At 38.2% G+C, this 16,376-nt stretch overlaps 1 protein-coding gene across 6 annotated transcripts in view; it reads right to left on the reverse strand.

The window, feature by feature from the left end:
• The window catches only part of LOC111144282 (chromosome unknown C3orf67 homolog), a 247,545-nt gene that overhangs the window by 217,659 nt on the left and 13,510 nt on the right, over positions 1-16,376 (reverse strand). For all 6 annotated transcript variants that reach the window (XM_022498519.1, XM_022498523.1, XM_022498520.1 and 3 more), the window contains one exon: positions 16,076-16,148. In XM_022498519.1, the coding sequence (XP_022354227.1) occupies positions 16,076-16,148 (73 nt within the window). The remainder of the gene's footprint in view (positions 1-16,075; positions 16,149-16,376) is intronic.

Raw genomic sequence — 16,376 nt, forward strand, 5'->3', positions numbered from 1 at the left:
CACCTAGAGGAGGATGTTCAAACACAGACTGCTGGCTTCTCTCTCAGCACTTCACGAACGGGGCCCGAGAATCTGCAGTTCAAATTCCCAGGTTGCTGCGGCTGCTGGTATAAAACACTGACTTCATAAAATAAACATATCCTGGAAATGACCAGGGCCCACACCTAAGACCTTATCTTAGCAAGAATTCAAATGAGAGAAATACAGGCTAATAATGAGGGGCAGGAGTCCTGAGACGGGAAGAAAGGCATCACGAATTAATTTTTCCTGCTTACAGTTATGTCCTCGGCTGACTGTGGCATTCATAAATGTTTCTCTAGTAGCCAACTCTGGAGTCTGACTCACTCCTTGAAATCTCCATACCCTCAGGGCTAGGTCTTCTGAAATCATTTTTATACCAATGAGCACAACTGAACTGAACAGGAGCGAATGCCTGACCCAAACTAACACAATCGTATTCTCTCTCTAGATATTTTGAAATTGCCTGGTAGGACTGGAAATGAAGCAGAAACAGAATAGCAGAGATGGAGAGTACTTAAGGCTTTCTAATGCTGGCTTCCACGCCCAGCTGCACTGCTGTCCTTGGGCTTCATGTGACGCTCCAACATACCTGTGTTTGATGCCCCTACTGTGTTTTAATTCACTCCAGCTGGCTTGGTTAACTGAGAGGAGTCAAATGAATCTAGCCCCTCCTCACCACTGTAATAATTTCACTACTGCAAATGAACTCACAGGCCCTTTGACACATGGGACAGATGTTGCTGATTCTGCTATTTTAACCCTTCTTAGTAGCCTATTCCAGGGTCTATCACCAAGCTGTGGAGGAAACAAACATACCTTTCTGCCCATTTCTTTTTGTTGGGTGTTGGAAAAGTTTTATGCATGCATCCTTCTTGCCAGTTTTTCTTAATCAAGTAAAACAGCTACAACTATTTATTTGTTACTAAGAATATCAATCAAGACTCTGTCAAAAGTTAACAGAACACCTAATTCAAGCTAGCTCACTTAATAAAATTTATTAGCTCATGTAGGGCAGGCTTCAGGTTGACTGATTAAACTGCTCAAAATTGTCATCAATGACCCAATTTATTTCTGTTTCTCGCCTTCTGCCACCTGGGTCAGCTTTAGCCTCATGGTCACAGGACAGATGCCAGATGCAAATGGTACTGCTAATCCAGCAACTGAAACAAGAGCCCTAAAGTTCACTCTGATTGGGCTAGAGGAGGACAGAGTCCCACTCCTAAAAGAATATAAATGTGGCTTCGTGGATAGAACGTGCTAACTGACCTATCAATCAAAACCCACACCAGCGGCTATATTGTCATCAGTTTTACTAGAAGCAGACAGGCTGCCATTAGACAGGGGGATATAACCAAACAAAATTCAGAAAATTTTAGGAAGAGAAAAATGTGGCAACGTATGCCAGGCGGAGAGTCAACAAATGTCTATCCCACTTGTTTCTCATATGTGTAATTAGAAAATTACTTTTAAAATGCACTTTATTGGGGTACCTGTGTGGCTCAGTCAGTCAAACGTCTGCCTTTGGCTCAGTCATGATTCTGGGGACCTGTGATCGAGCCCCACGTCGGGCTCCTTGCTCAGCGGAGAGTCTCCTTCTCCCTACGCCTGTTGCTCCCCAACTTGTGCTCTCTCTCTGTCAAATAAATAAAATCTTTGAAAATAAAATAAAATAAATTTATTTTAAAAATGCACTTTATTTTGCAACCACTATAGTAATAATTGGTTTCAGGCAAGAATCATCATGCTAAACTAGTAAAGGAAAGCTTGATAAGGACCAAGGTATTTGCAAACTATCAAGGTATATCCCCCAAATGACTTATTAATTTAAAGAGAAAAATAGTAACTTTACCATGAGGAAACCTGGCAGACATCACTTTAACCAAGTGATCAAAGTGAACACCACCTATAAAGGAAAAAACTGACATCATATGCCTCTTGATAAAATTTACTGAGGATACAATATCTCTCTCAGAGTATTTCTAAAGCCAAAAATGTATAACCTGAGTCTAATAAGGAAAACATCAGACAAACTCAATGAAAGGGCATTCTACAAAATAACTAGGCTGTACTTTATAGAAATGTCACTGATGTGAAAGACACAAAAAGGCTGAGGAAACATTCCAAATTAATGGAGACTCAAGACAAATGCAAACCAAATGCAATGTGTAATCCTAGACTAAAACCACAACTGCTATAAAGGACAGTAGGTCTATGCCATGGATAATAATACTGCATTAACACTGAAAAATCTGATTTTGAAAACTGTACCATAGTTATGTCAGTGAATGTCTTTGTTCTTTAAGGAGGCACATATTAAAGTGTTCAGTGAAGGAGTGTGAGCTCTTCGATTCACTCCAAAATAGTTCGGGGAAAAATGTGTATGTACATACATGCACATGCATACACATACATGCAGAAAGTAAAAGCAAATGTGGCAAAATATTAATAACTGGTGAATCTGGGTAAAAGATACATGGTAGTTCTTGGTACTGTTTTTGCAACTTAAGCTTTAAGTTCAAAACTGTTCAAAATAAAAAGTTTAAAATACTTAAAAATTATTTTAGACTGCATGTCCTTATGATTTGTCTCAAAGCATGAGGTATTAACTACCACTTAAGTTTCATAAAGGCAAAAGAGCTGACAATAAATCATAGTTTTCTTTTAACTTATTTATTAGAAACTCAGCTGGTAAATGATGGTATGTCTAGGCCAAAGCCTGTTGTTTCTTTTTCTTCTGTGCACCCAGCCAGACTCTATTTCCCAGACTTGGATGCTGTTGCGGGGGGTATCTGAGTTCTGGCAGAGGAATGTGACCTCAAATATCCTCCCACATGACTCTCTAGTCTCTCTCTTCTGTGCCTACTGTCCAGATACAGAAGATCCAGTAGAGGACTATAAGGTCCTCGATGGAAGATGGAAGGAGTATAGGTCTATAAATGACTGTGGGTGGTCAGAGCCCCTACCACTGGCCTGAATTGTGGCAAGAACAGAAAACAACCGTTAACAGTGTTAAGCTACTGAGATTAGATTATCTGTTATAACACCTACCTGATTTAGAAAACAGATTAATACAAACGGAACACTTAAGGAAAGTGCACTGAGGATTCATGTGTTTACTTTTAGAACATGCTTTAGAATAGCAGTACTCCAAGTGTGGTTAAGGGACTCTTGGTTCTCAAAGGGCAGTTTGGGGACCCTTGGGAGTCTCCAAGACATTTTCAGGGGCTCTGTGATATCAAAATTATTTTCAGAACAATACTACAATGTTCTTTGTCCTTTTCACTCATTCTCTTATAAGTACACGGTGGAGTTTGCCAGAGTTGACATGATGTATCATAGCCAAAGAGGGTGAATACAGAAGATAATATGAGAATACACCTGTCTTCTAGTTAGGCAAACATTAAGGAGATTTACTGAAATGTAAAACAATGTAACTCTTTGCTAATTTTATTTTTGCTTAGAAAATACAGATATTTTATGTTACTTATTCAGAGTTACTTAAGCTAGCAGGTAATGGGGTTACTATTTCTAAATAATAATATCTTTTAAATTTATTTTTAATTTCTAATATGATAAATACTGACAAATATAACTCACATAAACAAAAACTCTTTGAGGTCTTCAATAATTTTTAAGTATGTAAAGAGGTCCTGAGACCAAAAAGTTTAAGAACCATTGTTTCACAACAAGTATGAGTAGACCTAACAGTCACATCATTCTAAATAAAATAAAGCCATATTGTTAAAATACAAGAGATGGGATAGTGAGGACCCTCAGCTGACCCCTAGTAACTGAAAAGCAGTGCCTAGAATATGGTAGGAGCTAAAAATATAATAGTAAAATTCATACACTGTACAATGGGAGCATATCCACATTTAAGATTGTTGTGATAACTGAATGAGACAACACATGTATGTGTTTGTGCATATTATCCCTGTTCACAATTATTCACTATCACTCTTTATGTAAGATTTTCTATGTCTCCACTCCACTGACTTCATGCTTGGCTGCATGACCTGAGTTGGCCAATGGGATGTAAGCAGAAGTAACAAGTGCCACACATATCTGAGAAGAAGCTTTAAATTTAGTTCTGTGGTTCTGCTCAGACTCTTGCTCTTCCGCACTTGCGTCATGAGGAGCATGGCCCAGATAGGGGCTGTCTCTCGAGTGCAGGTTCTAGAATGAGAAGACAGAGAACAGATACATAGTTGACCGCCATCTGTGGCTTTCCGGTAATGCGTGACAGAAATACAGAAAACTGTTGTAAGCCACCTTAGCAAATCTGGCAACTACAATATGAAACAAGCCTAATATATGTAGATGCTCAAGAAACCTAACCCTTCTAATCAGTGCTATTATTTAGTGAAAGCAGTACTAAAAAACTATCGCTTTGTCCTTAAGTGACTACACAAAGCAGAGCTTACCCTGACTAACTAAGGTAGTTAACTGGACGACATGACATAGGACAGGAGTGGCATCAGAGTAGCTCTCACTGTAATAAAAAATTCTGGCTACCGCGTACCCCTAAATACCACCCATTGGAGTGGCTCAGGAATATCTGTAGAGGTCACTGGCAGGTGACTGAGAAAGGAAGAGGGTCTAAGATGACTGGTAAATGCCCAGACTCCAAGGAGAGTGCATCTGGCTGACCTGCTCACACCCTCTACCTCTAAGGTAATCTACTCTAGCTTAGAGTCTCTGAAGCTGAAACCAAAGATGAAGTGGCTGGCTGAAAGCCAATCACTGGCCTGGCTGTAATCCCGATTATTCTTTCATATCTTTGCGCTGGAAGGTACACCGAGTGAACGTGGTCAGACAGTGATGGGTATTTGGGAGTTGTAGGGACATTGAGGGAGGTACTGGGAGCCATATTTGCCCACGCACGGAATGGCAAGCAATCAGAGAAAGCTGGTCTGCAGCATGAAACGGAACTGAGCAGACTTACAGGATAAGAGATGAGAGAGTAGCTGCCAGAGGGAGAGAAATTACTGACAACTTTCACCTCTGAAGAGACCTATATCAATTTGTGCAGTTGGGTTCCATAGGATCCCTCCACGTTCTTCTACTTCTCCTTTTACTTGACATAATTTAATAATGTCCCCAACATCCCAATGATCCTTAGGTTTTGTTTTGTTTTTTTTTAACCTTGCTAATCCTGACCCAAACACAGAATTAAACTGATTCTCGGTGGTTTTTACAGGACAGCGGTTGGGGAGGAACAGACACCTGGATTATAATAACAGAATTAATTTTCTACAACATAGAGTCCAAAGTACTTGCAGAAATAACCTCTCTTTCAGAGTGTCAGAAACCATGATTATAAAATCATACTACGTCTTTACCTTTTTCCAATGCAAGCACTAAAAGGCAGCAAAGATGTCAAGCAAAGATGCTAGGGAGTCAGGAGTTCTGGATTTAGTGTTGGTTTTGCCTCTAAGAAATTGTGTCTTGAACAATGTCACATCCCCTTTCTAAGTCTCAAGGTTTTTTTCCTATAAAAAATAAGGGTTGGATAAGATTTGTAGACTCCCTATAATAATAGAGAACTAAACTTGTAAAATGTTTTAAAAGTTTATGCTAACACATAATTTTTTAAAATATAGTGAATTTGTACATTTTATTAAAAATCACTGTTTATGGTATAGCAATAATCACATATGGTTTTAAATAACTTATTTCCCAAGTTATAAATCAGTGGCAGTTAGCCTTAGAAAAAAGAGGATGGTAATATCTACATAGAGGAAACAGAACAGCTGTTCCTATTTACTGCTACCACACGTAACCAACCTCCAACTATACTGAGGATTTCCTGTCACTGTCATTGTTTCAGTTTATTATAATAACTTTTTAAGTATGAAAGAGATATAAAACGTAAGATCACTAATGTGTTCTTACTTGGTTTTAATTAAAGTTCTCTGGGAGTTCTGTTAGGGGCTTATAATCAGAGCTATCATCGAAGAGCCAAGTGTGATGCTCCTTAGTTTTAATCCAGCCTTGAGATCATTTATTTGCATATACTCCTACCCATAGAACCATTTTGAGAAAACTCGAGAATTTATTTCTCCTTACGAAGTTATTCTGCCTTTCCTCGTTCTTTGAAATAGTTACTATCCTGCCAGTAGAGGTATAGCTAAGAGAAATGCAGTTAATACATGGCAGAGCAAATAAAAGGTTAAATTATGGCTTGGTCAATACTTGCTCAGGAACTAATTATTGACAAGAGGAAAGCTGGATACTGCTCACTTGCTCTAATTCTCATTTCTCCCCTACCTTTTCCTAATCCAAGAACCACCCTGATAGTGTATCAACAAATTTCAGTATAATATGATACAACAAGCATTACTGAGGACCCACCATGCACACAGAATTCTTGTAAGTGCTGTGGTGATCACAGTGATGAGTAAGTTGTCCTGACCCCCAAAGGAATCATATATACAAGGGGGGGAATACTCCAAATGGAGAGACCACTGCAACCGGAGAACAGGGGAAGGATGTGGATACATATTTGGGTTTGACCTTAAAGAGTGATCAGGGTTTCAAAAGGTGAAGAGACAGTATCAGGTTGGATGACACCTTAAGTCAGAGGCATAAGAGCATGTGGGCTGTCCAGCAACCAGAGTGTCTGAGGCAAGGGGAAGGAGTGGAATGAGTCATGGAGGAAGAGGTGTCTAAGGTCAGATCCAAAAAGGCCAAGGGTGCCCAGTAACCACCAACTCTGTGGGCTTGGGCTGTGGCAAATCTGATGGCTTCATGGATCTAGGATGTCTAAGATCAAAAGTGAAAACTTGAAAGTTCAAATACTGATCATTTAAAAAGTAACAGCAAATGTTAAGAGTTCCCGGCAAGAGAAGACTTAAATGTAGTTGAAATCTGCAACATCAGCTTTATTTGGCTCTGTATTACTGCTCAGTTTTTAAGGAGAAGGTCGAACCATCTCAGTGCATTTCAACCTTTTGAGGGAGAAACAGTATCCTCTCTTCGTATAAAACACATAAACATCATCATCCCAAAATATATATAAAACTGAAAAAAAGGGAGAACAGACCGTTCTGTTTGAAGTAACAGAAGTGACGGACAGTATAAAAATCAGTGCATTAGACAATTTTAAACATTCTTTCCAGCTACCTCCAAAACTTCAATGCTATGAATGGAAATTCTAAATGGAAGTATCACCATCTTACCAATTTTAAAGCACCCATCTCTTCCTTCTTTTCTTCCCCCCTAAAAAAGTACACCACACCACAAACTGAGATCAACTTAAAGGATTTTAACAATGCAAGGAATCAGAAATTGCCAAGGGAAGGAAATGAACATTTACTGTGTGTACACTATATGCCAGGTACTAAGTTAGATCTCTGTAAACAACTCAAAGTCCAATAAACTGTGGCTGCCTACTGGCAATAGTTGGGCAATGTTTTTTCACATGGGACTTCGAAATTCAAAGTTTGATGATAGCTCCATTGGGATCCAAATGCATTAGCCCCTGAAGGTCTCATGGTCTAGTTAGGGTACAGAGTTGGTTAAAGCAATACATAAGTAATAGGACCATTATGTGACAAATGCCCTAGCAGACTTATGTGTAAGCGCTGTTATAAGATATGTTTGTGATTTAATACAGATATTTCAATCCAAATATTTCTGTGAGTCCAAATAAAGACTCTAAAATACCTGCACAACCAAGTAGGAAACTACAATTTAAGAAGAAAAAAATTGCAAAAATCAGGAATGCTGGAGATATCAGCCCTCCCCACCGGGAGGCTTGCAATTATTACCGGATGACTTAATGAAAGCCAAATGAGTTAAAGTTTCATGACATATTTTAATTGCTAACAAGGACGTTTTCTTCCATTCTAGAATGCTCCATTAATGAAAATTCCTAAATTATTATACATTTTATAATGGGGACTTTAGAAATCCCATAACATATACATTGTATTGTATTTTGTGGATGTTTAAAATTATTTTATTTTGAATAACTGAAATATTTAAGTGCCAGAATAAAAACAAAATACAGTAAGGGGGGACTGCCTGGGTGGCTCAATTGGTTAAGCATCCAACTCTTGATTTCGGTGCAGGTTGTGACCTCTGGGTTGTGAGACAAGAGCCGCGTTGTTGGGCTCTGTGCTCAGCGCAAAGTCTGCTTGAGATTCTCTTCCTTTCCCCTCCCTCTACCCTTCCCCCTGCTTGTGTTCTCTCTCTCTCTCTCTCTCAAATACATCTTAAAAAAAAAAAATACAGTGAAAAGGAAAGAGAACCAAACCAGATGAAACATTTCTCCTGACAATAAAAAGTGAGCTATATATCAATGGCACTGAAGAAACCTATCTTTCCAACTCTGCCATATTAAAGAAATAAGAGCATTTGGAAGATATGGGATTTGCTATGAGTCATCTTTAATCATCCCTGTTAGTGAAGGAGAACACGGGCTGTAGTAAACAGCAAAGGCCTACATCTTATACCTTAAACACTGGAAATCTATGTGCTTTATCTATGTTTCCCAGGGCCTGTTTATTCACAGATGAACCTTCCTGTCTATCTGTGGTTGGTTCTGCACTTGGCCTGGTCACCTGTAAGTCCCTTCAAACCAGTGCTCTAAGCTGGGAGTTCCTACAGTTGTCTTTTAAATAAACTGCTAGCATCCGTAACCAACAGATGGGAGACTCTTCTTTTCATCTTCATGTTGATCACTTTCTTCCATATGAAACACCTGCATGAGTTAGTAGTCAAAAAAAGCTTTCCCATCTCTCTTCAGGGACTAGTACCATGAAAACTTCACAAGGAGAAGAGACACGCCCAACTTGTTTCAAAATGTTTTAGAAGAACCGGAGCACCTGGGTGGCTCTGTCAGTTAAGCATCTGCCTTCGGCTCAGATTATGATCCCAGGGTCTTGGGACCAAGCCACACGTGGAGCCCACTTCTCTCTCTGTCCCTTCACGGGCTCATTTTTCTCCCTCTATCTCTCTCAAATAAATTTAAAAAAATCTTAAAAATGTTTTAGAAGAATAATCTAAAAATTAAATATTTCAGCAGTTATTTAGAGATATAAAAATTATGACTTAACTATTCAGTTACCGTTTGGCATTATGAACTTAATCCTTGTAATTACTCAACAAATAGGTATGAATATCTCCCTCATTGTACAAATGAGGCTGTGACACAGCTTAGCATCTTGCCCAGGGCAAAACCAGTGACTCCCAGGACTCTGCAAGCTGACCCATCACAGGACTTTGACTTATGCCCTGATGGTGTTTAGGGCAATAATTTAACTGCACAGCACTCTAACAAATGTATGACCTTTAATTATGATTTTGCATAATAAATTAGTGTAAGAACACTTCCTAATATTTGCATATGTACAATTTTTCTTTTGCTAGTATTGTGTTTTAGCTTTCAGAATGTATCTAGGTTATCTAAAGAGTACTGTCAAGATAATTTAGAAAAGTAAAATGAACCAAACTAATAACCAGAAACAAAAGATTTCTCAAAAAACACTTATTTAATAGATAAGGAATATGGCATCTGATTTATATACCTACCACATGTGTTATCTAAATCTCCTACATAAAACCTATTTTAAGGCATGCAAATTTATTATGAAAGACACTATGCAAAGCATCTTAAAGTGCTCTCCTTACTAATGCATGTAACAAAATATACTGATTATGCAAGTACATTTAATTGGATATAATTAAAATAATGAGATTTAAATACTGATGATTTTAAAAAGAAAAAATAGAAGTTGGAATTAGCCATGAGCTACATTCAAAATGTTAATGAAACTTGCAATGTCATGACCACTTTAGTACTCGATACTCCTACTAATTTGAAAAAGAGCAACACCTGGCCATTTTTGCCAGGTTCTAAACACACAGTTTAGAGATGTGACATAAAATATTTTATTGGATAATAGAATACTTGGCTCTTGGATAACATTGTTTCTACACATTACTTAAGAGATACATAGAAACCACTCTTTTCTCCAAAGAAAGGGATCAAAATGACAAAAAAAAAATAATAATAATAACATAAATTTTCCACAGGAAGAGTTATTTGTGCTTGGTTAAATGGATACAATCTCAAAAGCTTTTGCCAATGTCATTCTAATGTACAGGTATCACATTTAGGTATTCTTTCAACTCTGGTGGCTGAGGAAGACGGATGCCATGTGAAAAGAACAGGTCTGTGGCTGGGAGACCATATTTCCTTTACTTGGTATAAAATTTCAGAGAAGTCTACGGTCCCCAATGTTACTCAAGAAGAGACAGGAGCAAAACTCAATAGGGTAGAAGGGCCTGAAACTTCTATTAAACTTCTCTTTTGACTTCTTTGTCTAGCTCACTAGCAGCAATACAGAAAAGGTTGATACAGGGAAAACTTTTATTAAATTACCTTGAGACTAAAGCTTTGTTTTGTGGGATGGGTGTGTTTCAATTTTCCATTTTACAGAAATGAAAGAGGAAACTTTAAGATCCACATGGACCTAACCTTCCTAGTATTTCTTGGGAAAAAACCCAACATCACCGATTAACTCTGACAATTAAAACAAAAGAAAAAAGCTCACATTACCATTTACTGAGGAGGAAATTGAGACAGAAGTTAAGTGCCTGGCCCAAAGGCATATAACTAGGGGATATAGCAAAAGGATGAGAGAAAAATTCTGGAATGAGCATCATAAATCTCAGATGGAATTCTAGGTTAAAATCATTAAATTCTACTCAGATATAAATTCAAATTCAGAATATTGCAATGAAGACATCACAAAGGATCAGCAGGTATTTTGTTGTTGTTGTTTTTAAGAATTTACCTCATGAGATTCCAAATGAAAGCAGTACTCCAAATACCTAAAGGCTCAAAATGCGAAACCTTCTGACAATAATATTTCCCAGGACCTGCAGGCTAAGCATCCCCAACCTCTCCAAATAGCACATGATGCTCACCACCAGCTTCATAGTGCTTTCATCCCATCTCCTGAAAAGGCACTGGTTGAGATGAGTGAAAAAGAGAAAAATAATGTCAACTCACTAGAGGCATTAACAGTACAAAATGCCTCTCAGAATTCATTGAAATAATGACAAAATCAGGATAGAGAAAGGAATTAATGCAGCTCAACCATATTCAGTAAAATGAATGCAATTCCTGTCAAAAATATAATATTCCAAAATCATTTAATGTGACTGGCAGCATCAAATATAGCAAAACGGATTTCTATTTCAAGATGCAGTTGGTTCTTTTCCAAGAGCTCAGGTTCGTGGTATTCCTCCCGTGCACCAGATGTCTGCCCCCAGGCTCCGAAACACCTAACAACCCACACAGGGGAGGCGCTGGCTTCCCACTGCCATGCACGGAAGAGATCACAAAAGGAAAGAATTCTCAAAAATCTGTTGTTTACTAAATCATTTAACTTCAGGTTAAATAGTGAGATATAGGTACACTAACATACTTTGGAAATGAAAAGTGCTAATGCTAAGAAGTAAGTCAAAAAGAGTTTATTTTTTAAAAAGTAAGGGAGGGGATTTTATTTTGTGGGCTGACACCAGAAGAGAAGTAAGAGAGTACTTTATTGCTAATACATTATGCATTAGCACGGTAAACACTCCCTTTTCTCTACACCCAAAATGTAATGTGTTTGGGTAATTGCTGGTCAGGTTATGAAGCTCTGAACAAAGAGGAACATCTAGAATGAAAGACCTTTCCCCTCCCAGAGCTCTAATGATAGCACTGTGTTTATTACAGGAAGACATAGAAGGCTTAGCACTTTTGTCCTATACAGGATTCAAATAAAATATCCCTACTACATATGTATGTATGTACAGTTTGTATAGAAAAATAATGTATACTATAGAAAAATAATGGTATTTTCAAGTACAACAGCACGGCACGGTGGTGCAGAGTGCAGAGCACAGGTCCCGCATTTACACTGTTAAGTCTGAATTCTAGCTCTATTTTTTTTTAAGATTTTATTTTTTATGATTTATTTGTCAGAGAGAGAGAGAGAGAGAAAGCACAAGCAGGGGAAGTGACAGGCAAATGGAGAAGAAGGCTCCCTGGAGCCTGATGTGGGACTAGACCCTGGGACCCAGGGATCAGGACCTTAGCGGAAGGCAGGGGCTTAACTGACTGAGCCACCCAGGCGTCCCTGAATTCTAGCTCTAAGAGTTAGTCAGTGTATAACCTGTGGCAAATTCCTTAATCTTTCCAGACTTCAGTTACCTTAATGGTAAAACAGAGGCAGTGATTATAACTACTATATACGTTCATTCTGAGGATTAATTCAACTAAAACAAAGCGTTTGGGACAATGTCCAGTATATAGTAAGTGATTAGTAAATTGAACCATTGTTACTTTATGTTAATTTTCTCATTTACTTCTTATGACACACCTGTGAAGTAGATATTATTACTCTCATCCCACAGGTGAGGAGAGTTAAATAACTGGCCCAAAGTCACAGAGAGGTAAACCAGGACTTGACACTGGATCTGTCTAGGCCCAAGATTATGCTCTTACTTCCACCTAATATTTCCCATGTCACCTACAGGTCCTGCTCTTATGTCATCACAACATTTATTGAGATGTATTTAGGGGCGCTTGGGTGGCTAAGTGGGTTAAAGCCTCTGCCTTCGGCTCAGGTCATGATCCCAGGGTCCTGGGATCCAGCCCCGCATCGAGCTCTCCACTCAGTGGGGAGCCTGCTTCCTCCTCTCTCTCTCTCTCTCTCTCTGTGCCTACTTGTGATCTCTGTCAAATAAATAAATAAAATCTTTAAAAAAAAAAGATGTATTTAAATTGCCTTTTAACTGATCTTTCACTCTCTGAATAAACTCTTGTGAGGACACAGATTGGGTCCTGTTCATTCATTTCAGTCCATTTGTCCCCACTGCCTCCTCACCCACATCAGAGCTTTTGTGCCAGGCATCTGTTAGGTTCCTGGTCCTGGCATATCATGTGACCAGAACCCATGGGGTCCCTATCCTCGTGGAACTCAAAATCTACCCCCAACGACAGATAACCAAGTGCACAGAATTATAAACTGGTATAGCCGTAAAGAAGGAAAAAGAACAGGGTGCTAGAAAAGAGCATAAAAGATGAAACTCATTTTGTAGGGCAAAATCCAAAAAGGTCTTTTTGAAGAAAGGACACATAAACGGAGATGAGAAGACTGAGTAGGAATTAGCAAGGCAAAGAAATGGGGATATAAACCACTTGCGCATAGGACCCTAAGAAAAGACTTCTTTATCTGGTGTGTGAGAAAGGGAAAGCCAGTAAGGCCAGTAAGGCCAAAAAGGCACCAGTGTGGCTGACAAATGGTGAGCTCAGGGCAGAAAGGTATGAGATGAGAAGGGAGAGGGGACAGACTGGGATACACAGGACCATCAAGGACTGGAGAGAGTTTATCCTCAATACAATGGGAATTCCAGTTGGTTTTTAGAAAGATCACGCCAGTTACAGTGTGGGGACGGCATTGAAAAAAGACAGGAGAATCTGGGAAATCCACTGGGATGCTCAACAGCAGATGAGGGGCGATGCAATGGCAGTCTGGGACCAGGAGGGAAGAAGCGGGAGTAGGAAAAAGTGTACACGTTTAATGTGTATTGACCTCCCACCCCTAAACCACCGCCTGACAGGAACAGGGATCCAGTAATTTGTGGACTGACTGGAGGATTCCTCAGGCAGGGCTGCTGCTGGCACCAAGGCATCCACAAACCCACAGATATATGACCTCCCCTGAGCAGGATTACCATCTAGTGGACGTGAGAGACACGGGAAGATACTGAAGAAACGATGATTACGTTCATAATGCAGCTGGCAAGCCTCCACTTATGAAAACCTCTTGATGCATTATTGTATCTTTGTGAAACAAAATGCCTCTCCCATTCTGACAATGGAATATTTTAGAAGCCAGATATCTTTCTGCTATAAGACTTTCCAAGCTTATTAGGGAAATGTATTATTTCAAATAGCCTGGAGCTATGCTGCTAGAAATACAGTAAAACACTAAAGGTGTTGAAAGAAAGTCCTTTCATTTAAGAAAAAAAAAAAAAGCTATAGTTAGAAAGACAGTCTATACTCATTTTTCTATGTTCTTTCTTGTAAAAATATGGCCTCTGCCATTACTTCTTAAAATGGCAAAATATCTTGATTATCTATTAGCAGCAAATTCAAATGCAGAATCAATATATTTCCTTATAATCTGCTAAATTCACAAGGTCAGAACAGAGAATGCCAGTTATTTAATAATTTTGATCTTCTGTCCATAAGACATTTATTTTCCTAAAACTACAAATCTAAAGCCTCTGGAAAAATCCAAATGCTTGTCCATAGAGCACAAGAGAATCTATGATTACAGTCAAGTGAATTCAAAATCTAATAAGTAATCCCATCACCCCTGAAAATGTTTTTCCATCCTTAAGTTGGCCAAGATGTTCATTAATAACAGGGTAATGAAGGTGTAGTCAGGCTTACTTAGAGCAGCTACTCTCTTGCTGAGACAAAGTTAAACCTAACATACTAACATACCTGTCAATTTCTCAATAATTAAAGATTTAGTTATTACTAACTTAGTTAAAACAGTATCTTGCCTAGGCTAGCGTGATAAGCTCAAGTATTTGGGGGCACAAATAAAGCTTGATTTTGCATAGGCGAAGAATGCTCCTCAGTGAGAGTCTGCTCCAAGGTTAAGCCAAGCATCCTGCACAGCTTTGATCAGAAAGCCAACCACGAGTGCCCCTGCCACAGCTTCTGAAGAATCTCAAAGCACAGGTGGTAGAGATCAGAAGGAAAGGCACTGCACTGGATTTCTATATAAGGAACTTAATAAGTTTAAAAATAAAATACAGTTTGCCTCCTTCCATTTGGTGGGAACCACTTTCCCCTACATTGGAAATAGAGCTTTATGTGGTATTCTCTGCACCTTTGGAATGCCTTTACAATCTTGAAAATGCTTTTTCTGCAGAACCAGGGAAAGATACATAAGAGCCTCAAATAGCATGTTGGTGCTGTTCCTGTAAGAACTGTTTTAAAGAATCATGATAACCATGGCAGATGATAAACTTCCAGAAAACCCTGGAAGTTTACTGTGGTTTAAAGGTGAATAAAATGAAGGTATGTATTGTTCCATCTGTCCTTTATCAACTAAGAAAACAAGATCATATGTTATTATCTAAATTTATATTTTTTCCAACATACATACAAATCACTAATAATTTAATGTATATAAACAAAGACAAAAGAATAACCTCAAATTTATGTTTTTCTCATTTTACTAAGAAAGCTCTTTCTTCCTCTCAGTTTGCACCAATGCGACTAGTACAAAATTAACTTCATTAATAGGAAAAGCCATTTATTCCAGCAGGGAAAATAAAAGACTAATCTTAGGCCCCGAACGGCTATTAATTACAAAGAAAAATGAGAAAATAGCATACCTTAAATCTAATGTTATTAAAAGTGCAAATATATTAATGATATCTTAAGCAAGGTTCCATTTTATATGAGTGTATAAATCAAATGTTATTTTCATTCTCACAATCATCTCAGACAACAGACAGCCCAATTGAGTTAAAGTTGTATATTCTCACTTTTTGCTAAACAATCTGTTCACAGCAAGGCTATTTAAAACAAATATATTCTAAGCCATTCATGTGTCAGCTGATATTTCTAAGCTAAAGTAAATAACTTTAAGATGAGGTATCTTGATCAATTTTAATCTAAATGTGGTTTTCAATAGCAGAGAGTACAAAACTGCCCCTCATTTGGACGAAAATCTTAAACTTTTGGATTATTTGTTTCTGCATGTTATAGGCTGTTTATTGTCAAGTCCGTAATCCTTTGGTATTTTCTTAAACAGATGAAATTTGCCTTCTTCCCCTGGGGAAATGCCAGACTATAATGATATCTGAGAAATACGATTAAATTAGTTTAATTACTTCACGTCAACTTGATAAGTCACTGCTCTTTAATGCAAAAACTGCCACTTGTAATTAATGACTGTCTATACTGTTTCAACTGACCAAATGTCTAATACACATAAAACATTGAAAGAAGTTCTGTATATCTTACAGCAACTCAGTGGAGAAGTCTTGTCCCAGGGGTATGTAAATCTGAAGTACGAGAAACCTCTGGATCAGTCCAACTGGAATGAGAGGGGGAAAATATACATTCATATGTCCAAACCACTTATATGTGCATATAAACCAACACAATCACACACCATCAACAACCTGAAGCTTCTAGCACTTCAGTAATATAGTAGATTTGTAATAGCACTGCCCATGAGCTACAACTTCATTATAAAAGCAAAAAAGTAGATGAAAACCAAATCAAATTATAACAACAAATGTTGCCTCTTAAGGGAGGGGCT

This window comes from Enhydra lutris, unplaced genomic scaffold (genome assembly GCF_002288905.1).
Source record: "Enhydra lutris kenyoni isolate GAN:26980312 unplaced genomic scaffold, ASM228890v2 scaffoldscaffold10, whole genome shotgun sequence".
Taxonomy (NCBI): Eukaryota; Metazoa; Chordata; class Mammalia; order Carnivora; family Mustelidae; genus Enhydra; species Enhydra lutris.